The sequence below is a fragment of the Balaenoptera musculus genome, chromosome 4 (genome assembly GCF_009873245.2).
Source record: "Balaenoptera musculus isolate JJ_BM4_2016_0621 chromosome 4, mBalMus1.pri.v3, whole genome shotgun sequence".
Taxonomy (NCBI): Eukaryota; Metazoa; Chordata; class Mammalia; order Artiodactyla; family Balaenopteridae; genus Balaenoptera; species Balaenoptera musculus.
Window position 1 is genome coordinate 137,317,402 of NC_045788.1, and position 26,531 is coordinate 137,343,932.

Genomic DNA, 26,531 nt, shown 5'->3' on the forward strand with positions numbered 1-26,531 from the left:
TGCGACCATTCCTGACTTCTACTGAACATCTACTTTATGAGTTCCTCACGGCCCATTTGGAGAAGGAACAATGGATTTTCTGCTATTGATGTTTTAATAATGAAAAGTTTTATAATTATCCAGTATTTTTGTCTTTTCAACCACAATAGTATATGGTGACCTCGATACACTGCTATCTAAGTTATGAGATCCTAAGTGCCTTCTAAATTATGAGAAATGTTTAACAGAGGTATAATGTTTAACAGAGGTATAACGTTTAACAGAGTTACAGTATCTTTCTTCTAGAGGGGTGGTGGAAAAGTTTAAAATTCTACGTGTGCTCTACTGCATCCAACCTCAGATTGTTAGGACCAGAACATGTCCCCCAACTGCTTAGGATCACAAAAAGTTTACCGTATTTAGGGAGCAGGTATTATCAGTTTTTATCCAGTCGCCGACAATACCTAGGTATATTATACTGAGGTAGGCATTTGGGAGGAAGCCCTGAATAAATCACCTGAACCTAATGCTCGAAGAAGAAAGGATGGTTGGATTTCTTGATGTTGATGAGTGGTGGATTTCCATCCAGGAAAAATAAATTCACATGTCTTTGAATTTTTTAATTGCGCCTTATAGAGATTTACCACGAGATTTTCACCCAAGATCTTAGCATTCCAGATCTTATCAATTAACTCTTTTCCTAGGCTAGGTAGTTGGGGTTACAACTCTTAAAAGAAAAATGGTAAATCTGGAGATAATGACTTGCCAGTGGAGGGATTAGCAGCAACTTATCTAAAGGAGAAAATAAGATTTGAAAAATACAATGGCTATGGAATATCATTAGTAGAAACAGCTTAAAAGTACTGTAATGCTAACCCTCAACCATCTTAGCTGAGAAATGCCACCTTTTCAAACTCTGTGATCTCGTATTCTCCTCTGTTACAGTGAAGTGGCATTTTGACTATGGCAAAGAAAAGTTGTCCTTGGAAATCAGATTTGACAGAACATTATATTCTTCCAGGAGTATTTTTGTACAGGGTGCTTATTTAATTTTGATTTCAGAACAGTTTTGTGGCATATCTCATTTTAATATATGCTTGTTAAAAATTCATGTAAATGTAATAAAGAATTTTAAAATGAACTGATAACATTGGAGACCGAAAGAGAAGCCTTAAAGAAAAAGAGCTAATGATGGGAGAAAAGAGAGCCTGTCTGCACATTAAGTACCAGTCGTCTTTTTGGGTGCATGCTCTACAGAATCTTCACGAACCAACAGCATTCATGATGCAAAGAGCACTGAACTTGGAGGTTGGACATCATCAGTGGTTTAGGGTTTCAAGTTCTTGCTCTGCCCGTAACTATCGCACCTTAGGCAGCTCACTAGTCTTAGCTTGGCCTCCATTTCCTCACCTGTAAAGTAATTAAGAGTAGGGCGAAGACTCTTGCAACTCAAAACTGCTGTGATCTGTGATGTGATTTATGTGACTAAGCTCTCCTCATGTGAATAAAGAACTGAGCTTTCCTGGGGGGAAGGATGGTTTTCCCTCACCTACTTCCGGTTTTCCCTCACCTACTTCTGGTTTGCTTGCCTACTTCTGATATACACTCCCCCTCCTCCTTGGTAACCCACAGATACTGACTTTTGGACAGGCAGTCCTGCTTCCTCATCTACAAAATGTTATCTAGTATATCTTCACTAAGTTGGCTTCTTCCCACCCTCCACTTTCCCCAGCTTTCTATGTAGTATATAAATATTTCAGAAATTCTCTTCTTTGAGAAAAACTTGAAAGAAAAAATCCCCACAGAGATGGAAGGGGAGCTCATAGACTAAGGCTTGGAAGAGATCTCAGCCAATAACAGTGTGTTAACCTGATTTGGATTCAAACAGCAGATTTAACAAAAATTAAAAAGACATTTATGAGACAAATGGAAGTTGGAGCATTTAGTAGATATTGGATCTTAAGAAATTGTTTTAGGTGTCATAACAGTGTTATTTTTTTTGATTAATTAATTTAATTTTATTTATTTTTGGCAGCATTGGGTCTTCGTTGCTGCACACGGGCTTTCTCCAGTTGCAGGAGGTGGGGCTACTCTTTGCTGCGTTGTGCAGCCTTCTCATTGTGGTGGCTTCTCTTGTTGTGGAGCACGGGCTCTAGGCGCATGGGCTTCAGCAATTGTGGCACATGGGCTCAGTAGTTGTGGCTCACGGGCTAGAGCACAGGCTCAGTGGTTGTGGCGCACGGGCTTAGTTGCTCTGCAGCATGTGGGATCTTCCGGGACCAGGGCTCGAACCCGTGTCCCCTGTGTTGGCAGGCGGATTCTTAACCACTGCGCCACCAGGGAAGCCCTACAGTTATGTTTTTAAAAGAGTCCTTATCTTTCAGAGACATATTGATATATTTGCAGATAAAATATGATGCTGGAGGGGCAGTTAGTGAGTGGGTGACACAGATGAAACAAGTTTGGCCATGAATTGACAATTATAGAAATTGAATGATGGGTACATGGGAGTTGATTATATGATTTGGTCTACTTTTGTATAAGTTTTATAGTTTCTGTAATAAAAAAATGCAAAAAAAAAAAGCTTAAAACAGATAATCAGCAAGGACCTACTGTAGAGCACAGGAAACTCTACTCAACATTCTATAATAAACTATATGGAAAAAGAATCTGAAAAAGAAGAGGTATATGTATATGTATAACTGAATCACTTTGCCATACACCTGAAATGATCACAACACTGTGAATTGACTATACTCTGATATAAAATAAAAATTAAAAAAAAATGCTGAATGGGATTCATTCTAAGGAGACATATTTGCTGAGGTGTTGGAAAGGGCTGCCTGTCATAGCTGCATAATCGTTGGGGGTAAATATGGAAGTTCATCAATCAGAAAGCCTATAGTGAGGAGCTGGCTGGCACCGGGCCCAGCTCTGTGAGGCTGTCATCCAGCCTCTATGCCAGTTTGCCCTCTATAAATATCAGTCTATATGAATGCTTTACTATTTAAGGCACACTTGCCACAGCTGCTCGGCATGTTTGTTTACGTAGCTATGAACCCTTCTGTAAACATCACTATCTCCAAATTGCCCCTGTGTCAGGAACATAAAGGGCCCCCTTTAAAAATATATTTGTGGGATGAGACACAGCCAGTTCCCAGATGTCTGGGTGGCTGGTGTCAGAATTTTCCAGGGTTTGATTCATTTTCAAAAATAGAACCACATGACTGGAAGGTTCTTGAGAGGTGACACATCCCCCTGACTTGGGGGCAGGACCAGACCAAAACCATCCACCAAGAACGTGGGTCTGTCTTTTGTGGGTGTGAGTCTGTCTTTTATGAGGCCAGAGAGCTCACTGAATGAAGGACTGGGGCCAGGATCTGCAGAACATCAAAGGTGGGCAAGACTCACCTCCCGCCTTCAAGGAGCTTACTCCCATTTTCTAAAGACGAGCCTGACCCTGAGTGATGTGACAAAGCAGGCTTGGGGCAGCACAGCTGGGGCGGGCATATTATGTGTCAGCCAGCTGGCCTGTGCTGGGCCTGAGCACCCAGCGGACTAAAGGACCTGCCGGGTCAGCCTACTGCGTGGTAGCTCGGATCCCCAGAAAATACCACGTCGGGGTTGCTGTGTGCCCACAGCATGCGAGACAGAAAGAGGGAGGGCATCACATCGAGGTTGCAGTGGTGGCGATGGTGAAGCTCGTCCTTGAAAGAGGCATCCTAACTGAGGTCACTGAGAGTAGTTTCAGGTCAACTAAGACATATTTGAAAGAAAGCATGAGTCAAGCAGAGGCCGCTTTGTGTCAGCTTGCTGTTTTCATGGCTCCTGATTTCCCATCTAGCCTTCAAATGAATAATTAGATCCTTGTGCATCTGTTTTCCTCAGGGTGCATTTGGTCCACATCTATTTTTTTCCTGTGGCTTTGATTCATTGAAGCATTCCCCCCACCCTAAGGGCCTACTTAATACCCATAAATCCCAATTGTGCTTTTCATTCACAAAGAAAAAAGTGTGCCTCATAAGATTAAGAGATGAGATGTGCTGGAAAGACTGAATTGTACGAATCCTATCAGGAAAGGATCAAGACGTGTTCAGCTGCCAGACAAACCCAGAACTTTCTAGAACACTCCTTCCTCCACTTTCCAGAAATTAGAAAATTATTATTATTACTTTTAGAAAGTTAATAGTGGTCGCCTTTGATTCTTTTTTTGCTGGCAAATACCCAGTTTTCTCTACGAAAGCAGTAGAAAGGCCACCGAATGCTCAGAGGTAAGTATCACTATTAACTACCAACAAAAGGATGTTCCCCTATTTGGAAAGGCTCAGTCATTACAAGCTATCTTCAGAAAGACAGGGTCTGCCCCAGGGAGAATTCCGACTCAGAGACACACAAAGGTAATTTGCTTATTCCGGACTGACTTATTTTTAGAGCTTGGGTTTTGATTTGAGGGAACACAGCTCCTGCAATTTGAAGCTCGGATTAACACCAGTAACCAGAGGGTATGTCTCCACTGGCTTTTGCTTCATGAGCTCTGAGATGGAAGGAGAACAAGGCTTGTCCACTGCCCTCCCTTCTGTCCTATCTGGAGAGTTTATAGCGAGAAATCTCATATTAAAAGCGCATCATAAGTGGTCAGTTTATGCTGCCAGAGACTGTATCTCAGTGGCTACCACTAGGGGGACCCAGAGTCCAGGTGCTTGGCCGAGGTGGGAGTAGTTTCTGGTCTGTGGGAAAATGATGGAGCTCCCTTATTGAGTTGGTTTCTCCCCGCCCTCTTCCCCACTCCTTCCCCCTCCTCCCCCCTCCTTCCTCCTCCCTCCCCCCACACAACTATTGGCTCACGAGGGCACCCCAAAGTCAGGCTCAGGGTACAGATAGCCCAGTGCACATGTGCAGCACTTATTTATAATTTCACAATGATTATTTTTGTTTTAGACGTTCCTTTTGCCTTATGCAAAGGATCACACTTCATGCAAAGCCTTTTACTCACATTTTCATTATTTGCTGCATTTTAATAAACTATTGCAAAAGTTTTTACCACTATAAGAGAAATTTGTTAGAGGTAATGGCTTTGCCTGTTGGGTCCAGGGAGGCTGAGACACGGGAGCAATGACTTTCATTTGACGGATGACTGAGGTCAGGTTATGGGTGGATGAAGAGTCTGGGTTCTGGCTGGTGGCCGTGCGTTTTCAGATTGTGTGAACCTACCTTGAGCCTCAAGTTGAAGACCTCAAAGCACGGAAGGGCAGACTGTATAACTAAAGAGGAACCCAAGACTAATGACTCAGAAGAATAGTAAAGCAAAGCTGAATTAGTGTTCTAGTTTATACTTTTCCTATGGGGCATTATTGTTAGCTTAAGGCAGAGTTTATGGCTCTATTTCATAGAAAGTTACAGATAAATACAGGCAGAACCTCCTTTGCTCCTGGGATGTGTAACACGTATGGAAAGATATGAGTGAAGACTTCAATAAAAACAGACCATTTCTCTATTTTTAGAACAGATCATCTTGTTAAAATACACCAGTAGTTAGCTGTTCAAAGAAGATGGGTCAATAGGATTATGATGAGTGGATCTCAATTTTTTTTTCTTTCCTGTTAGAGTTGTTTACTGGGTCTGCATTATTATATCTACAGGGGATTTGGCAGATAGAGTATAGAGAAAAGATACCAAGTGCTCACTTGATATAAAGGAAAAACCAAGGCTGTGGGTCTTGCAAATGGCTCCCAAAGAAGGGGCAAAATTGTATTTTTATTAAAGCAATTTGTCAGGCTTCCTTTGAAAGGCTTAACTTCTTCCTCCTGGCTTGGCAATAAATAACCTCAAGTATTTAATTTAAACCGTGTTTTAAAACCATCTAAAAATTGCTTTAAAGAGAGATCAAATTTTAATTTAAGTAAATATTTGAAAATTTAAAATATATTAAGAGGTGTTTTTAAAAAATTGTTTATTAATTTATTTTCCCAAGGGCTTTAAAAAAGCTAAATTGTTAGACTTTGTGGTGGACATACATAAGGTTATAGGTCACATACTACTTCATGAATAAAGAGGTGGCGTCAATGGTGAGTGAGGTTCCGTTTTCCATATTTTGTCAAAAATAAGAATGTGAGATTCAGTTTAAAATGAGCATCGATCCCACAGATAACCCCTGGATGGAGCACACCTTACCTGTAGCTTCCACCATGCCTTCTAGGATGACCACAATTTCCAGTTCCTCTTTGGGCAGCTGGGCTTTGGAGATCTCCCAGAAAGGACTCTGTTGGTTAATTTCGTGGCTAATGATGAGTGGTGATACCAGAAAGAGACGGTCATCGCCGGTGTAATACCCTACGTTGATATCCGTCTGGTTCAAGGGGATGAACTCCCCCTCTGAGGTCTGTTTGGATTTGATCAACTTAGCTCTGATGGAAGCCTCCACGATGTGAGAATTCCTCAGATCCCCTACGCGGAACATCAGGCACAGTTTCCCATCCCTCATGGAGATCACCGCATGGGTGGAAAAAACCAGGGTCTCTGCCCTCTTCTTGGGTTGCGATATTTTTACAAACATGCATCCCACCATGAATGCATTGACAATGGACCCCAAAACAGATTGGATTAAGAGGAGAATAATTCCCTCTGGGCACTTGTCCGTGATGACCCGGTAGCCATAACCAATGGTGGTTTCTGTCTCTATGGAGAATAAAAAAGCAGAGACGAACCCGTTGAGGTTGGTGACGCAAGGAGTCCATGAAGGGTCCTCTATGTGGTCCATGTCTCCTCGGATGTATGCAATTAGCCACCAGATCATCCCAAAAAAGAGCCACGTCACTGTGTAAACCATGACAAAAATCAACAGGTTGAATCTCCACTTGAGGTCTACTAAGGTGGTGAAGATATCGGTCAGGTAGCGATAGGTCTCCCTCACGTTGCCATGGTGGACGTTGCACTTTCCATCTTTCCGCACGTACCTCTGGATTTTCCTTTTGGTCCGGTCTCGGCTGATGTGTCTTGGCAGGTCGTCCCTGGCCTGCTTAGGCAACTTTGGCTGGTGAATGGCCACAGGGCTCTCAACATCCTGGTCCATGGACTCACCCTCCAGGACGTTAGCTGGTGGTTTGGAAAAAAAAGAAAAGAAAAACTGAATGAAAAGCTGGTTCTTTGGAGGTCATGGAAATCCCACTGTGGATGGAATATGGTAGGAAACCATCATTTGACCATTTGTGTAGCTATTAACAGTGTAGATGAAGCCTTTTTTGGGGGATGTCATCTGGACGGGTTGCCTTGGACTCCTGGGCTCTGTGATCTAGCTTGTGTAAGGACTTCACCACCCTTCTCATGGGGACAGAGCTTAACTGCTGTGAAATTGTCTCCCTGCCAGCAAGTTCTAAGAGTCAGCTTTTACAGTGGGATGTGTCCCCATTCTCTCTGAGATGCTGTGGTATGTGAGAGGCAGTGCACCCTGGATAAAGAAATGTTTAGATTCAGACAGTACTGGTTCTACCACTCAGCAACTGTGGGCTCCTGGTCATGCTATCAGTTATGGACCAAATTGTACCTCCACTCCACCCCCAAATATGTTGAAGCCCTAACCCCCAGTGTGACTGTATTTGGAGATGGGGCTTTGAGGACATAATTAAGGTTAAATGAGATCATAAGGGTGGAGCCCTAATCCAAGAGGATGAGACACCAGGGGTGTGCACACAGAGGAAAGGCCACGTGAGGACACAGTGAGAATACAGCTGTCTGTAAGCCAGGAAGAAATGTCTTCCAAACCAACCGAGGTCACCGGAAACCAACCTTGCTGCCACCTTGATCATAAGCTTCCAGTCCCCAGAACTGTGAGAAAATAAATTGCTGTTGTTTAAGCCCCCCAGTCTGTAGTATTCTGTTATGGCAGCCTGAGTAGACCAATAGACTATTAAAATTCATTGACTGATCCTCAGTTTTCACATTTACAAAATGGTAATCATGATAGCCAATTCATGGGGTTGTTATAAAGTTAAACAAAACCACATGCATGATATGTGCCTGCATGGAACAGACATGTAATAAATATTCTTTTGTAATAAATTGTTCCTTTGCCACTCTCCTTATATTTAGGGGCAAGAATTTTGAGTGAACTCTTTAAGGTGTCAGTCAAATTTCAGTTTTAAAAAAATTCTGGTTTTTATTGGTAAGTATGCATGCATTTTACCCTAATGGTTGATGCAATGCCAAGGTGAAAAAAAGTGTGGGGGAAATGTTCTTTCTCTTTCTATGTGTTTACACACTTCATTTGGTTTCTGCCTCAACATTTAACATCTGCAGTTTTGGCTTGTGGTTATTCTCTTTCTCATGGCCTTCATGATTAATGCATCGGTACAATCATTTGATGACGAAGCATTAGGAAAACTCTCCCGGAATCCGAGTGCAAAGGGACATTTGGAACTGATGTCGCTGTGAAATAATATAAACCACCGTAGGAAATTACTTGTTCAGCCAATAATTTCAAAGCTTTCTGAAAGTTTTATAAGCAGTTTCTTCCCTCAGGCTTTTATTCTGTGTCATTTGACTTTGCCGTGCATTTTCTCCCTTTGGTTAAGGGAGAAACACAGTCTGTTGAGAAAAAACATTTACCTGAATAAGAAAACAGCTGGGGATGGGACTTGAGTGGTACCAACTTCACTTATGGATTAACCTTGCTCATGGTTGGATAGTTTCCTTAATTATCAATCCCATAGATCCGGTTTTAGATTTCAGCACAAGGAAGAGGCAGCATTTGGTCTGCAAGCCTGATGTTTGGTCTGATAGCTTTGACTTTAGATCGCTACCCTCAGTAACTCTTCGTTTGTAAATAAGACCTTGCTTTTATTTCAAAGCAGATACCAGGACAGGAGTCGAAGGAAGCAGCTGAGATTGGGACAGGATGGAGGGGGTTGGGGGACCTGGATGGAGGTCATGGGCAACGTCCCTGCTCACTGCAGGCACGCCCGGCAAGGTGGGATGTTTGTGGCCCAGGGGGCCTCATGTCTGAGCTCTCGCTGCTAAGTTCGCCCTGAGAGGAAATCTCCAAGTGTGACTTCACGTGGGCTGAATTCGGCTCAGGATCGGCCAGCGTGGAGCGGCCTTGTCTGCAGAGCTGGAGTGAGGTCTGGGGCTGGCCCAGGTGAGGAGCTCGCTGCCTGTGCAGAGTCACCCTGGGTTCTTGTTTCCCCGGGTCGGGAAGTGGAAGAGGGGGCTTTGTCTGAATAGTTGACTCCTAACAATTTTCTGCCATCTTCCATGCTTTCACATTTCATGGAGGCAACCTACACATACTCCAGTCCCCAGTGTGAAGCTGTTTTCTCCACGTTCTGGCTCAGCTGTAACCTTCCTGTCTGAAGGGTCAATGGGGGAGTAGAGATAAGTGCTCTGGACAGTCCCGGGAGCCTGCCAGTTGATTCTCCAAATCAATTTTTTTACCTTTTCCTAGCTCAGGACTGGACCACATTTCCCAGCCTCCTTTGCATTGAGGGGTGGCCACGTGCCGAGTCCTGGCCCATCAGGAGTGGGTGTGCCCTTCTGGGCCAAGGCCTTAAATAGTGGGTGTGTCCCCTCCTATGCCCTTGCCCCTTCTATGAGGGATGATGGAGTCATGAGGTGGAGGGGCCTGGGTCCCCAGCTGGTGGCAGAGAGCTGCCATCCAACTAGAAACAAGAAAAAAAAATTGTGTTTGAGCAGCTATGTATTTTGTGTCTGTTATCAAATTGAGCCTCCTGTCTAATTTTATGGGCAGCAGTATTGACATGGATAAGCAGACAGAAGAGTTCTCAGGGGGCTGGTGTGGGAAAGAGCAGGGAGAGAGGAAGAGAGTGAAGATGGGGTGTTTGCGTGTGGTGTTGTTAAAAAGAAACAGGGATCCAAAAATGGAGTCACTTGTGCTAAGCTCTACATCAGTCAATGGGGACTGAACACCTATCCAGGTTCAGTCCCTCCCAGGAATGTGACCTCTTACCAGTCAGTCTGGAATTTCCTGGCCACAGATGGGGTAGCCTACCACACAGACCCCTGCCTTCCTCCAAGGCAGGTGACCTTGCTTGAAATTATCCTCAATTGTTTATGACTTCCTGTCCCATCCCCTTTAGGCCTTTAAAAACCATCCATTTTGTACACGGCCCCTCCTGCCTGTTTGCTAGACAGGCCGCTGCCTGATTCATGAATTGTTGAATAAAGTCAACTTGATCTTCAAATGTACTCAGTTGAATTTTGTTTTCTAACATTGTCTTTTGAGAAATAAAACATTGCCAGCCATATCAGTAAACAAAGGATGTCAGAGTCATCAGCAATTGCAGCCCTCCAGTGGTGAGCTGGTGAGCCCTGAGGGAACTCAGGAAGGAAACAAAGAATATCTGCTATCTAGCAGCCGTCAGACTGCGGCCACTCGCCATGGTGAGCCTTGAGGAAACTCTGGATGTGAAAACACGGGATATTGGCCTCGATAGCTGAGGTGCATATCAAAAGAATGGTTTCAGTGAGCCTAGACTCTTGCATTTTCCCATGCATAGAAAAGCACTAAATTCCTTAATTTGAGATACCTAGTTTTCTTTTATTAACAGTAATCTTTTGCTCCTGCTATCCGCACTTTGCTGTAAAACTCCTGTATATCCTAGCTCCCCCCTCACCTCCTCGGAGCAGTTCTCTGAGGGTTACTTGAATGCTGCCTCCCAGGTTTGAAGTCCTCAATGTATCTGCTGAATAAAACATAACTCTCAACTCTTAGGTGCGCATATACTTTTTTTTTAGTCAACACTAATGAACTAGCATGTGGTTAATTGAATGTTTGTGTTTTGTGTCAGGGAAAAAATGTCAATGCATACGCTACTTAAGTGCCTTTTAAAAACAAACAAAAATGGAAGCAAACAAAGAAAGCTGAACATTCCAGGGAGTATGGTGGAAAGGTGGCCTTGGAGTAGGGGAGAACAAATCTGAATCCCTATGGGATCTGTTTCTTTTACTTTAACCTTTGTATCCTGTTGCTTTTGCTACAAGTTAAGAATGTTGCCTATAGCCTGAAATATACAGGATAGCCCATTCTCAAGGCTCTGACCTTTAAAGGTGTTAACACTTTTCCATTCAGGAGATAAAAAGTTGCAGAACAGAGGATAACAGTCTGTCTTGTTGGAGGTTTATAGGAACATCATGACTGGACCTACCTGAATAGCTGCAATAACAAAGGATTCGGGCACCAAGAAGTCTGCAACAACCAACTACACTCCCTCCCTTTTTAGTACAAAAGAAGCCTGAATTCTAACTTGGGTAGGATGGTTCTTTGGGACACTAGTCCGCCATCTTCTCGGTCTGCTGGCTTTCTGAATAAAGTCGTTATTCCTTGCCCCAACAGCTTATCTCTTGATTTATCGGCCTGTCGTGCGGCAAGCAGTACGAGCTTGGACTTGGAAACAGCCTCAGAGGCACCAGTGCAGGTGTGGCAGTGGGTGCACGTGAGATGCATCCAAGGGAAGATGGGGAGGTAAGCTGGGACTCCCACTTTACAGTGGCTGGTGGGGAACAGGCAGAGTTGAGAAACTAAAAAGGCCAATGAACTGTGAGAGTACCTGGAGAGTAGAGGAGACTGAAGTAGGAGTCTCAAGGGGCAGAAGAGGCGAGGCCAGCGGGGAGAAGAGGTGGGGTGTGGAGGGGTTAGAAGAAGGCAGCACAGCCTCCAGGCCTTGCCCAGAGCAGTCTCAGGGAGCCCTGGACTGGGGAGAGGGCCATTCCAGGTCTGAGCTGTGAGCGTGCTTCAGCACGGGGGCAGGAATGCAAATGCACGCAGGGGAAATACAGAAGGGAATGTGGATTCTCTAGCTCTTAACGTTTCTTTCTTTCTTGGAATCCCAGGTGTGAATTCGACGGGGTGATGTGAATTGCATTTGCAAGAGCATTTGAGCTGCTCAGCGTGGGGAGCTGCAGAGCTGCAGCTGCGGTTGGGAATGCAGACAAACCTCCCTGCGTTCCTGCACAGCCCGGGACACAAACGACTTCCCCCCCCCACCTCCCCCCTCGACCCCCACCGCCTCTCCGGAACTTGCCATGCGCATGCGCATCAGAGTCTAGGTGAGACCCGCCACCCTGGTCCTTCAGCATCGTGCACGTGGCTTGACCAGAGATAATGTAGAGGAACTCTCTGCTAACTGTGAAGTGCTGTACAGCGTGCAAAAGCACGGGAGGAGCGGTGCCAAGGATCTTGATGATTTACTTAACCTGAGTTATTTTGGTTTAGAGTAATTGTGACTCTGTGTGAAAAAGCCACTCTCCCGCCGCCCTCCACCCCCATGTTCTTTTTCTTTCTATTAGAAAGATGACCAATTTACATAAAACTAGGTAAGGTGCAAAATAGCCTGGTGTTGAACTTTAACCTCAAAGAAATAACGTGACTGAGTTACAAACTGGAAAGGACCTGATCCCAGAATCACCGGAAGCACCTCGAATTTTGGGGGCACCGCTTGTGGAGAGAAGGCTGCCGTGGTGGCCCAGGCCAGAATAGATGTTCTCCTGATGGGAAATTCTACATTGCAAATTATATACGAATTCTGTGGGGGAAACTTACAGTGTCTAAGAAAATGTCTGAAGAGCACTTTAAGAATTTTTAGTATCGTGGGGGAAAAACCCGACGGAAAAACGGGATGGATCTCAAACGCACAGGAAAAATCAAAGATTGGAAGGAAATGCACACAGATGTTAATAGAGAACTTCTGAGAGGGGGGCTATGGGTGCTTTTAATTTTCCTTTTAAACATTCTGATTTTTCCAAATTTTCCAGAATGACTTTATATTCTTTTTACCATCATAAAGAAAAAAAGGTATTTTCAAACAAAACCTTGAGACTCTCCTGGCATGTGATCGATGGAATTTAGCACATAGAAGCTAAATAATTATCAAGTACTTGATCTGAAGGTGTTCCATCCCATATATCTGGTAACTTAGAAACTGAGACATTTGTTTCACATGACTCTAAGAAAATCATAAGTAACCCCCAAGGGGTGCTTGTGGGCAGAGGAGTGGTGGGCGTATACAGAATGCCTGCAGGTCTGAGCCCACTGGAGGCCCCCAGTGGAGTGTAGATTAGAGGCAAAGTTCTGCAAACTTTTTCTGCAAAGGGCCGATAGTAAACAGTTTAGACTTTGCAAGCAACACATGTCTCTGTTGCATACTCTGTTTTTTTTCTTTGAAAGACTTTTTACAATGCTTTAAAAATGTAAAATTATTCTTAGCTCATGGGCAGCACAGAAGGAGGCTGCAGGCTGGATCTGACTCCCTGGGCCGTCATTTGCTGACCTCTGGGTTAGAGTCATGCTGGTAAGAAGAAATGGCTAGCTGCTGGATTAAGGGAGCAGCCATGAGGGTGAAGAGGGGGCAAAGGATTGGGGGCTGAATAAGAAGCAAAACTAAAATAATTTGGAGATTAGAGACTGCGGAGGGGAGTGGGCAGGAGAATGGGGGATGGCAGGATGGCTGAGACCAGAAGGCAGAGGATGATGTGGTTTGGGCGGGTTTAGTTTCAAGTGTCTACTCTCTCCTATGGGCTGACGCTTATCAGTGACCTGGACCGAGCTCTAGATTTGGAGGTTGTTAGCACATATGCGTGGAAGTGTAACTATGGGCATGGGTGAAAGTTCTTCTGGAGGCTGTGGAGTGAGTAGAGGATATAGAAGACAGGATTCTGGAAAACAATTACAATATGAAGCCAGAAGTAGAGAACCCAGAGCGGGTGCTGAGGAAGGAATGAGAGATGTGAAGAGCACAGGGAGGGCAGTCAGGTAGCCAGGTGGCAGGCGGAACTGGAGTCTTAGGGGGGCAAAGGGGGCATTTGGCACACGCTGTGGGGACAACTGGAAGAAAAATGATGCATCCCTTCCCTCTTCCTTATATCAGAACAAATTCCAAGTGGATCAAAGATCTAAGTGCAAAAAAATAAAAACTACAGAAGGAGTAGAAGATTTGAGTGTTTTTATAGTTCTCCGAGTTGAGAAAGCCTTTCTAACCATGAGAGGAATCCAGAAACTATCTTGGAATGCTGGTATTTTTGTCAATATAAAAATTATAAATGTTTGTAAAAAAAAAAAAAGCAAGAAGACAAACCACCAAAAATATTTTCACACATCACATATATATTTCTGATTTACAAAAGCAATGAATACCCCCGTAGAAAAAAATGATCAAAGGAAATGAATAAGGAGTTTATAAGAGAAGAAATACTCGGAGCTGAAAAGCATATGTTCAACCATGGCAAAGTAAAAGCAGTGCAAATATAATAACATTTTTTTACTCTAAAGTTAGTAACATTAAAAATAAACCATAAATAGAGTATGTGGAGTGTATGTGTTGGGGGGGCAGTGGAATTGTGAACTTGCATGTATTATCAGATGTGTAAACTGGCAAAGTCTTCCTGGAGGAGAGAGTGACAGTAGGTCTCACAATTTAGAAATGATTAGATGCCTTGTATTAGCAATTCTGGATCTAGACATTTATCCTAAGAAAATAATTTTACAAACATTTATCTATTGTAGGCAGGGGTTATTGCAGCCTCATTTATAATAGTTAAAAATTAGAAACAAATGTCTATCTATAGAGCACTAGTTAAACATATTGTTGCAGCTATAATCAATGGAATACTGTGCAGTTACTAAATATGATTTCCCAATGTTTTGGGGTCTTCAACTCTGTGTAAAAAATCACCTTCTTAATGAGGAAATTTACCTCCTCTTAAAAATCTCAATCACTTCCTCCGGGTCCTCACATCTCTCTACCTTATGCTACTGTTTACTTTTTCTGTAGCACTTTTCACCTTCCAGCATGAAAGAGTTTATTTATTGTGTTAATTTCTTATTGTCTGTTGCCACTGTCAGAAAGGAAGTTCCTGGGCAGAGATCTGTGTGTGTTTTATCTACTGATGGATCTCAGGCTCTGGAAAAAGCGCCTGACACATAGCAAGCCCCAGCACCTATTTTTTGAATGAATGAGTATGCGTTTATCAACCTGGCAGGTTGTCCATGCCATAGTTAAGTGAAAAAACAGAATAAAATTTGTAGTTTACTTTGCATATATTGCCTTTTTGCATTAGTGTGTGTGTGTAGAAGAATGTCCTCCAAAATGTTAATTGAGATCAATCTCTGAGTTGTAAGTTTGTGGGTGGTTTTGCTTTCTTTCAATTTTTCTATGTTTAAACTTTCCGTTCGTTAATAGTTCTATCATCTAAAAAATCAGTAGGAAATATAAAGCTATTTCTGTTCTAGGTAACCAAAACAAATGCTGCATACAGCTACTGAGCCATGTCCGTTGGGCTTGGCAATTGGGATTTACTAGTGTAGTGGGTTGAACCTTGTCCCACCCCCCAAATTCATGTCCACCAGAACCTCAGAATGTGACCTTATTTGGCAGTAGAGTCTTTGCAGATGTAATTAAGATAAGGATCAAGATGAGATCATACTGGAGTAGGGTGTGCCCCAAATCCAGTTCAAACATCCTCATATGACACAGAAAAGGACAGACAGAGACACAGAGAAGGCCATGTGATGGCAAAGGCAGGGAGTGGAGTGATGTGGTCAAAAGCCAATGAACACCTGGGACCCCTGGAAGCTGAGAGGCAAGGCAGGATTCTTCCCTAGAGCTTTTGGAGGGAGAATGGTCCTGCTGATGCCTTAATTTCAGACTCCGACCTCCAGAACTCTGAGAGGACACACTTCTATTGTTTTAAGCCCCCCACTTTGTGGCAACTTGTTGTGACAGCCAAGGAAACTAATACAGTTGGTGGCTTTGAACCCGGGGAGTTTTTAGCACATTTGCATGCTAAAGAGAAGAAGCTGAAAGGAGAGAGGCTGACCCAACAAGGAAGGGGGGAGTGTGGGAGTGAGGGGTCTGGTGGAATGGAAGTCAACACATAGTGCTGTCAAGAGCAAGCGTGGGGGGATGGGCGCGTACAGAAAAAGGGATGAAGCTTCCTCCCGAGAGGTAAGTGTGGTATGAGGAGGAAAGGAGAAAGATGGGAAGGGAATACTTGGCGACATCTGTCTCAGGCTCTGTGTCATGGAGGAGCTTCAGATGGGCTCATTTTCCAGTGTGAATTGCAAGAAATCTGTACTTCAGCAGACTCATTGAATTGAATCTGCATCTCACAATGCAAATAACTGAACTCTGCCTAATGACAGATCAGCCAAAGCTTTCCCCATCCTTACTGGTCAAGAAAAGCACATGTAAACAGATACTTGTACACTCCTGTTCACAGCAGCATTAGTCACGATAGCCAAAAGGTGGAAGACATCTAACTGTCCATCAGCAGATGAATAGATAAGCAAAATGTGTTCTATACATACAATGGAACATTATTCAGCCGTAAAAAGGCTACAACATGGATGAACCTTGAGGACGTTATGCTAAGTGAAATAAAGTCACAAAAGGACAAATATTGTATGATTTCACTTATATGAGGTCCCTTGAGTAGTCAGATCCTTAGAGACAGAAATTAGAATGGTGGTTACCAGGGGCTAGGGGAGGAGGGAACGGGGAGTTAGGGTTTAATAGATATGGAGTTTCAGTTTGGGAAGATCATGAGCTCTGTAGATGGATGATGGTGTTGGTCGCACAACAATATGAATGTACTTAATGCCACAGAACTGTAGATTCTATAGAATGTTTGGAATGGTAAATTCTATGTTATATGCATTTTACCATAATAAAAAAGTAAATTGTGTTAACAAAAAGAAAAGCGTATCTATTTTCTAAACGAGAGGGGAAGATTAGCTTCTGAAATGCTTTCTTGTCTTACTTCAGGAAAAGGTTTACAAACAGCAATAATGAATTGCAGGTCATGGTCCTCCAGACAGAGGACAGGGTGGGGTTTTCCTGTTATATTAATTCCTGCATTTTTCCACTGATGCTCCCATTGACAACTGGAACACATTTGAGAGAAAATTCAGAGCTGTAGTTACAAGTGGTGCTTAAAGCTCAAAGTCAATAGTGTGCCTTTGGCCCCTCGCCCTGATGCTTGTCGTTTTGCATAAGTCCTTATCTGAAGAGTCTCCTTCCTTGGGGGCTGGTGTTGATGCCTGTCACTGACGTCTGTTGTGTCGTAGGGAGGTGAAGTCGTTTTTATTTGTCCTGTACCTTGAGCTGTTGTAACTATGGGAGACCATTATAATAATCAGAAATTCTGACAACTGGAAAGTTTAAAGTCACAGGTGTGTGTGTGGCAGAACGGCTACTACGTTCCACTGGGACTATGTGACAGAAACTAAAGGGCAAATGCTCCTATTAAAAATCTTAGCTTGGGGGCTCCACAACATGAACCTAAATTTAGAATGTCTAGTACCCACTGCCAGGTCAGAGGACTAACCCTGGCTGCTCTGCACCTGGATATGACTTTGTACAGTGTGCAAGTTCAGTGCTCAAAGGAGGGAAATGACAGGTCACTTTGGACAGGTCAAAGGAGACCAACGTTCAATACCGTGATTTCTCTTCTCATTGGATTTCAAGAATCTGAACCTTGGATAGTGAGAACCAGTAAGAACCTCTCAGGACCACTGCATACAGTTGTGTAGGTTGTGCACTGCACAAGGGTGCCCAGAGGAGGGGAGCAAGATGACTGAGATCCAGTCAGTGCTTTGCATGCCTAGCTAGCAGTCCTGGAACTGTGGGCATCATTTATTTTGTCCTCCTCCTTTTTAAATTTAAATTTAAATTTTTTTAATTGAAGTATAGTTGATGTATAATATTCTATAAGTTACAGATGTGCAATATAGTGATTCACATTTTTTAAAGGTTATACTCCAGTTATTATAAAATATTGGCTCTATTCCTTGTGTTGTACAATATATCCTTGTAACTTATACCTAATAGTTTGTACCTGTTAATGCTCTACCCCCGCCTTTCCTCTCCCCACTGGTAACCACTAGTTTGTTCTCTATGTCTGTGAGTCTGCTTCTTTTCTGTTATATTCACTAGTTTGTTGTATTTTTTAGACTCCACATATAAGTGATACCATACAGCATTTGTCTTTCTCTGTCTGACTTATTTCATTTAGTATAATGCCCCCCAAGTCCATCCATGTTGCTGCAAATGGCAAAATTTCATTCTTTTTTTATTACACAGGAAGACAGTGAGGCCCCAGGAAGCCAACTGACTTGCCAGGAGGCAGAGCCAGAGTGAGCTCTGAGTCCTTGGATTCCAGTCTAAGTTTTCCCACCTTCCCTGCTCTCTGAAGAGGGGGCTGCCTCAGGTTCTTCCCTTCTTCAGAGACCTTGGACTTGGAGGTTTCCTTCTGGAGTGAGAATCCCTCTGCTGATTCTCGCCTGATTAGTCCCGTACGTGGCTTAGCCTCAGCCAGACCTGCGGCACCCCTGTTGGGCGGCTCACCAGCTGGGGGACTTCGAGCTACAGGTTCTTTATTTGTAAAACGGGTGAAATGCTGCCTTGCTGGGTTGATGGGAGAATGAAATGATGTAATTGCGTTGGGCAGTGTGGCCTGAGACAAGGCACTGGGCTTTGGCAGCAGGCAGGCCTGTCTGGGACGCTGCTTTCCGACCTCCAATCTGTGTGCATTTGCTCAGGGCACTTCAGTCTCTGAGTGTCCGTTTCCTCAGTTATAAAATGAGAATATAAGACCTACTTTGCTGGTTTACTGTGAAAAAGAAATAAATCACCTGGTCCGTAGCAGACATTGAACGAATGGTTACAAATTATGATAGTGTCTGGGTTGAAGAAGGTACCCAATTTGTAGCTATAATAATCACAATTTTTATAAGCTCAACACTGTCCTGGAAACTGTGAGAAATTCAGATGCAATCCAAGACACAGATGGGTAGACCCATCTGGAAGCGAAGAACCTGCTTGGTGATGCGAGATGCGCACACTGTCCCATATCTATGTGAGTTGCACTCTACACGGTGGATGAGAGACTAAGATTTTGCCAGCATGTCAGAGACAGGGGTAGGCAGTGGCTGGGCTAATTAGCAAAGGCATCTTGAAGGAGGTGGGAAATGAAAGCCAACCTTTAATGAGCATGTACTACGTGCCAAGTACTGGGTGGGGCACCATAGCCACCAGGAAGTGTTGACCCACCTTGCAGGGGAGGCAATGAAGATCTGTCGGGTTGAGTGACCTGCTGAAGCTTATGCATCTAAAATGGGGCCAGAATAGGACTCTCCATCAGGTTGGCCTGATTCTGAAGCTCATATTCTTTCCCTTCGGCTACTGTGGAGAGATGTGAGAATGTGTGTGCGTATGTGCATGTGTGTGTGAGCAACGCAAGGAAAAGTGCGGCAATGAGAAGGATCTTGCCTCACTTGGGTGCCCTTGGAGTGAATTACCCCGTAGAGTGGAAGAGATGGAAATAAAGGAGTGATGGATTTGTGAGGTTGTGTCTGGGGTAAGGGTCCACTCTAGAGTGGGGAAGGTGGAGGAGAAGGGAAAGGGATGCAAAAAAAAAGACCTTCTAGGACTTTGTGTGTCCAATAACAGTGTGGTAAGTAGGAACGTTCTGGTGTCTTTTATAAAATTTTAAATTGGGAAGGGGGACAGGCCGTTGGAAGGCGGGGTGAATATTTATCGAATCCCTCCTATGGGTCAGTGTCGAGCTCTGTGGCTTCACCTGCTGTTTCAGCTCATTCTCATCTTTCAGGAATCGGTGTGGCAGACTTGAATCACTGATTCAAGAAAGGCTGAAGTCTTTGCCCGAGGTAACACGGCTAGAACTGTCCAGGGTGCTGGCCGCATGTCTAGGACTCTTTCCATTAATCAAACAGCACAGAGATGCGCAACGCCCCAGCGCAGTGGTGTTGAGTGGGATGGGTGAGCTGTCCCAGAACGTGAGAACATAGAGGGACCACCAAAGAATCGAGACCACAGATACCCAGGGGGTATCGACAGAGAGTGGTCTGAGGAGCAGAGGGGGCAGGGAGTGAGAGGGAGGAGTTAGCAGAGGGGAGAGGGCCCTGCTGAGGGGAGGGTCCAGGTCAGGGACGCCAAGGCCCCATATTCAGCAGAGGAGAGGTCATTGGGTTTGGCAGCCAGGAGACCACTGGCAACTCTGAATAGAGTGGTCAGAATGCAGGTCAGGCTGCAGGGGAAGAGGGTGACGATGGACTGAAGATGCAGGGGACGTTTTGTCTGTAGGTGGAGGGAGGTGGCAGGTGGCTGGGAATAATAAGAATGAGACCTGGAGTTTCAAACGAGGGAGGGGAAGAGCTGGTGGAAACGGAGCGCTGGGGAATTCTGGAGGGAAGCACTGGCATGGGAGCGAATAGGATATCCCGGGGTTGGGAAGGGATGGAATTCAAGCATCGCCCGCAGAGAGAGGACCACCCCTTCCTGTCTGCTGAAGGCACCGTGCCTGGCACAGGAAGGATGGCAAGCTGTGTCCAGCTCAGAACGGGGACAGCCGTTCCAGTCCTTTCTTCTTCCTGCCCCTGGCCTGCGGTCCTCCATCCTGGAGAGCCAGGAGAATAGATCTGACTTTCCAGTCTTGAGGAGGGACGAGGAGGGGCCGGGAGAGGTGAGAAAGTAGTTTCTTAGCTCTGCAGCAGAGCTGAGCCCCAAGACGAGCTCCCGAAGATTCTAGAGCTGTGAGGTGCCAAATTTTCTATGAAGCGTTTGGTAAGCTCTAGGGTGAGGACAGGGGAAGCTGTTTCAGAACACCCAGTCCCTCCCTGACTGATGGGCATGACGTTTCTGCCCATTTTCTGGGGCGAGACTGGCAGAGCCTAGTAAGGCCACACCACATCACGGGTTTTCACAGTGGAGAAAGGAGTTCAGCCCTCACGTTAGCCAGAGTTCCAATTTTGGACAATTGTTTCAGCTCACTGCTTCCCACAGACCCCTTGCTGTTAAGAATTCTAGCAAGTGGAAAACTGCATTTTGTTTCCTCTGCTGCCCCTTTCCTAGGAGCGACAATAATTGGGTTTCAGGAGAAGGGTCCTGGCAGTTCACTCTGAGCAGTGAGCAGGTAATTGAGGGTTCAGGATAACTGGTCCCCGCCATGAAACACCTGTTGGGAGACTCCACCTGCTACCAGCAAAAAAATTGGGGGGGGATGGAGAGCAGGATTCAGGGTATTTTCTCTGCTCTAACAAGATATGTTTAATTTTACAAGAAAACGGTTATTTCCCTGCATCATTTCCCCCCTCAACTTCACCTTTACTGCACGATCTATAGGCATTCTGTCGTTTAACTTTGCACTTAAAATTTAAGCGATAGCATTTCGAGCAGATTAAAGCCGACGGCCTCTTTTCCTATGAAAGCTTGTATCCTCTGAATGTATTTCAGTGATTACACTAATTCCTGCATCAATGAAACTGCATTGCTTTTACTGGAGATGTGGTTTAAATTCCTGGTGAAATTCCGGTTGGAATGCAAAAGGCCTACATTTTGCACTTCATTAAGTCTGTGTTGTTCTGGCAAAATCTGCTGTTGGCATTTGACAGTCTTTTGAAGAGAAGCTTGTTCCATGCAATCATTGCCTTAGCACTCAGGAATGGGCATGTCCTCAGCCAGGGCTTTGCGGAGGGCAAATGCACTGGATTTGGGGTCTGGAGACTCAAGTCCCCAGACGACCACTTGGTCCCTTATCTTGGGCCACTGACCTTAACTTCCCCACCTCTCGGTGCCTTTTTTTCCGAGGACTGCTGGTAGACAACTTACCCCATTAGCTTTCATCCTGAAAAATATTTCCCATCTACAATTGTTTTTTTTAGGATGAAACAAGAAATTCCTTTTAAAAGGAAACTTGAAAAGAATGAAATAATGCCATTTGCAGCAACATAGATGGACCTAGAGATTATCATACTAAGTGAGCCAGACAGAGAAAGACAAATATCATATGACATCACTTATATGTGGAATCTAAAATATGACACAAATGAACTTATTTACAAAACAGAAACAGACTCCCAGACATGGAAAACTATGGTTGCCAAAGGGGAAGGGGATGGATAAATTAGGAGTTTGGGATTAACAGATACACACCACTGTATTTAAAATAGATAATCAACAAGGATCAACTGTATGGCACAGGGCACTATATTCAATATCCTGTAATAAACCGTAATGGAAAAGAATATGAAAAAGAATATATATATATATATATGGATAACCGAATCACTTTGCTGTATACCAAAAACTAACACAACATTGTAAATCAACTATACTTTAAAAAAAAAAAAAAAAAGGAAGCTTGATGTATTTTTGAATGGTCTGTATCCAATGAAGTACACCGCATCTTATTTTCCCTGGGAAGCAAATAAAATACAATCTTAGCCATAAGTTCTCAAAAGACTTCCGTGAGGTTTCAGTAGATGTGAGAATCCCATCTCACCATTTTTCACACATATGATTACATTCCATGAGGCTTGTATTCCCCCAGGTTTCAAAGAAGAGAACGGCTCTCCTCCACCTGCATCAGACAGGTAGGTGTGGCCATTCCCTCACCTCTGCCCCAACTTCCTGGGCAGCCCAGTTTTCTGTGAACCTGTACCAGCACTCTGGGTTCTCTTCAAATGGCACTTGACTGACGCAGCCCACCAGGTGACTGAGTAGGCATCAAATCTCACTGCCTTCACCTTCCTCAGTCTCTTGTGTTTTCATTTGTTTGAGTCACCGTGTGTTGCCCCCAAGGCTCTCAGGGGCTGGCAAGTAGAACCTGAATCTCTAGGCTGGATGCCGGTTTCTGGTTCTCCCTTTGGCCAGGCTCCAGGAATACCATTTTTCTTTTCATAATTAAGTCACTGTCTGGGGACATGTCATAAATAGCGTGGGGTGGGTTTCCTCCCATTAGAGCTGAGACTGGGGGGCTGGTTCAAGGTGTTCCCACTGGGAGGAGTGGAGTGGAACGTACCCCCTCCCTTCCAGTCTGTGCAGAAGGGAAACTGCTGAGGCCTCAGAAGGCCCCACAAAGGGGAGCCAGTGCAAGGATTCCACGGAGGAGAGAGCAAGACATGGGGAATCCTCAGACGCCCTGACGCCCCCTCCAAGTCCAGGAGACTCCGTAAATTGGGCTAAGACCACTGTTTTGCTGCTAAAGCAGCTCCCCGGGGGGTGGCTGGGAGGGGGGAAGTAAAGCCTTGATCAGAGAGTTTGCCTATTCCTGTGCTGTAAAAGCTCCCACCACGGCTGATTCCAACCTATCAACTGTTGACCAGCTCTCAAAATTCCTGAATATGTAACAGTTGGCTCTCATGAGCTGGTATGAACCTACTTCTTCACCCGGCTGGAACAAGTTCTATATCCCAGCGTGAGGGTGAAGGGATCCTGTTTTGAAGGGGAAGGAAAGTGAAGGGATAGCAGGTTTAGGAAATGCTGCCGACTCTGTCTCGCTCTTGGAGTGTTCTAGAACAAGCTAGGCTTGTTCCGAATCATCCTGTTTTATAGATATATAATATTACAATTATTTGTAATTGCTTAAATGTGTTTCTCCCAGAATTCCACATCTAGGTTCCACAGAACATGTGTCTGAAATACAGATTTGCTGGTTCCTGGGGTGCAGTGGGAATTGGAGACTGTCGGGTCCACACTTGGCCTTCTTTGCTATTTGCTCGGGGCTGGCCCACCTCGCTCTCCGTCTGGCTGACACGGTTGGCGCCGCAGGCTGCTCTGACTCTCAGGGTACCCGTTGTTCTCGGGGCCCATCCACCCACAATCCTCCTCCCTCCCCTCGACTTGGGAAAGAGACTCAGTCACCCGGTGACAGCAAAGACGAGAGTGACATATTATCCAAATAGAGGAAGACTCGCTGACACACATGGGAGGTTACCTTAGACTCTGTTGCTAGACTCAGAGGGTAGATGGAAGTCGAGCTTCTAAAATAGAATCACTTAACCAGAAATGGGTACAGCCCGGGGCTGGGAATCACCTACAGACTCTTTGTGCTGCTTTTTCTGCTTTCACCCAGTGCGTTTTTTCCTATGGGCTTGAAAATGCAATCTTTCTATGTTCAAGCGTGGTGCTGCCCCTCATGGCGCCAGGGAGACCCCAGACCTCAGAACCCAGGCTTTGGGCATTTTTGTGTATTTATCCCCTCCAGCCCTTCTCCCCAAAGCTCTCGCCTCTGGCGGAGGCTGGTGCCAGGGCCAGTGCAGTATCCAGGCCAGACCCCACCCCAAAGGGTCAGTGCAAGTCCCGGACCCTCCTCAGAGGCATAGTGTGGGGCGGCCGGGCAGAAGGGGTGCTTAAATCCTCAAGTGACTTAAAGTCCTTGAAGTGACTCATTTGGTGGAAACCCACAGCTGGAGGCAACAGAAAAAAGGACATCTGCTCTGAAAGAGCCAAAGCAGCCTCGCTGGTGGGGAATGAGGGCAAAGCCCCCATTCCTAGAGCAGCAGCTGCTGCTGTTATTGGAGACGGACGGAATTCTTAGGGGAAAATATGCCACAATCAAATGCCCATCCCTGAAAAATGCTTGCTGTTTCCTGATGTGATATTATCACATCACAGCATCCGTGGACCACCCATGGCTGGGTTTCCAAGGGGAGAGGGAACGGTGTCATGGAGCTCACCTGTGGACATGCCATTTGGGATGCCCTTGGGGTCTGGACTCCATAAAGGAAGGAGGGTTCTCTCCTCCTGGCTCTCACTGGTCTCCCAGCCAGCTTAGGCCTTGGGTGAACTTCACATGGAGTCTGGGGTGAAGTGCAGCTTCAGGGCTCACCTCAAAACAGATGAGCTGAAATGTGCATCCCTGACGCCTTAAGTGCAGGCTCAGCGCCCTGTGTCTGCCATTTTGATCCCATAACTTCAACTGGGAACCACATGCCGCTCACTGTGCTCGGCCCTGGGACACAAAGATGAATAAAACCTAAATCCCTGCCAGAGGACGCCACGTTTTCTTGTGGCTAGAAACTGGTCTGAGGTCAGGGCAGGAGTGTGGGGAGCTATTTTTTTGTAATTAGAGAAGATGTTCCTTTAAAGGTTGTGCTGGAATAGGGGATGTCAACTTAACGGGCATGGGGTTTCCTTTTGGGGTGACGAGACTGTTTAGGAACTTGATAGAGAGGCTGGCTGCACAACTTTATCAGTGTACTAAATGCTACTGAAATGTACTTGAAAAAGATTAGTTTTCGGAATTCCCTGGAAGGTCCAGGGGTTAGGACTCAGCACTCTCACTGCAGGGGGGCACGGGTTCAGTCCTTGGTCGGGGAACTAAGATGCTGCATGCCACAGGATGTGGCCAAAAAAAAAAAAAAAAAAAAAGATTAGTTTCATGTTATGTGGATTTCACCTAAAAAGAAAAGTTGCATCGGATGGCGAAAATCCAGAAGGTCATGCCTCCCCATCTGCCGAAGCCTGAGAAGCATACGGGCAGCTGGGAGATGGAGCTTGTTGGGATGCCTGCCCGGGGCCGCTGGCCTTGCAGGGAGATGGACAGAGGGTGAGGACTGTCCCCTCAGCTCCTTGTTCATGTACCATTCACCCCTACAGGCTCCAGTGCAGACCACCGTGCCAAAGCCAGCCTAGAACATCTGGCAAGTCATTCATAACCAGTGACTGTGATGAACGCCTGTGAGCTTCAACCGAAGTTAGCATTTCACTGGATGGGAGGTGCCATCCTTAATCATGTTCTTATGCAAATTAGACACAAGTTGCCACCACGGGCCATTGCGGTTGACTGGGTGACAGTGAGCTTTTCTCCTGAGATCAATTTCCCAACAAATCACTTTGGGTGCATCATCTTTTCCTTTTGTGGTGCTGGCATTCCTGGCTTGGCACTGATGTCACGGGGTGCACGGCAGTGTTCTCAGAAAGCACGGCTTGTTCTTTCCTTGAGGCACCCCCCCCCCCGACCCGCTCCGTCCGGGCTTGATGCCAAGGGAAGACCTGTTTCATCTTGCCTCACTTTGGGTGTGTTTGCTGGAGATGGAAGTCTCATCTGGGGTTAGAGTGGCCAGAAGTCGGCTGGATTTGTACCTATCATTCATTCGCTCCTTGCGGACGATTTCCCACTTGAACCTGCAATACTTTGTGAATATTCATCAGGCATTGGAAATATTTGTCTTTCCCTTCTCCCAACTCAGGCTGCGTGTTTCTCTTGTGAAATTAAGCGCCTTTGTAAAGTGAAGCCGAAGGAAAGTCAAGAGGGCAACTTCTCTGCGATTCTTTGCCAGTTTTGTTTGTTTCTTTTCTGGTCTCATCTTGCTAAAAGGAAGAAACAGTTTCCCCAAGCAACAACCTTGCATTGTGGAACACTTTTGGGCAGCTCTGACCACAGTAGGACTCAAATTGAGTCTTCCATCCTGGGAGGGAAAGAGATCTGGAAAGGGGACTGTTGATTCCTTCCTGTCTATTCACAGCTAGTGAGGGTGGGATCTGAGTGAGCTCTGGGGATGGGGTCGGAACACCAGCAAAGGCTCTCGGTCCACTAAGCCACAGCTCTGGACTGTTTCTGTATAGAAAGTGGAAAATTACTGCACAATAAAGCTGTTTAGCCCTACATGGCTCTGTCTGGGGACTTAAGGCCATTCTGGTCCTAGGTTTTCAAGTCTACGTTTGAATGAGCTTGGAAGGCTCTGTGGCTGAGATGTGCTTCTCACAGAAGATGCCTTTGGTAGAAAGGGAGAAAACTCCCACCTT

The 26,531-nt window shown here is 45.2% G+C and overlaps 1 protein-coding gene across 1 annotated transcript in view; it reads right to left on the reverse strand.

Annotated features, from left to right (window-relative positions):
- KCNJ6 (potassium inwardly rectifying channel subfamily J member 6) overlaps nt 1-23,594 on the reverse strand; it is a 107,383-nt gene extending 83,789 nt beyond the window's left edge. Inside the window, exons 1-2 of the mRNA XM_036849728.1 lie at nt 23,516-23,594; nt 6,151-7,071 (exon numbers count right to left, since the gene is read on the reverse strand). Of these exons, the coding sequence (XP_036705623.1) occupies nt 6,151-7,071; nt 23,516-23,594 (1,000 nt within the window). The remainder of the gene's footprint in view (nt 1-6,150; nt 7,072-23,515) is intronic.
- Nucleotides 23,595-26,531: the final 2,937 nt, after the last annotated feature.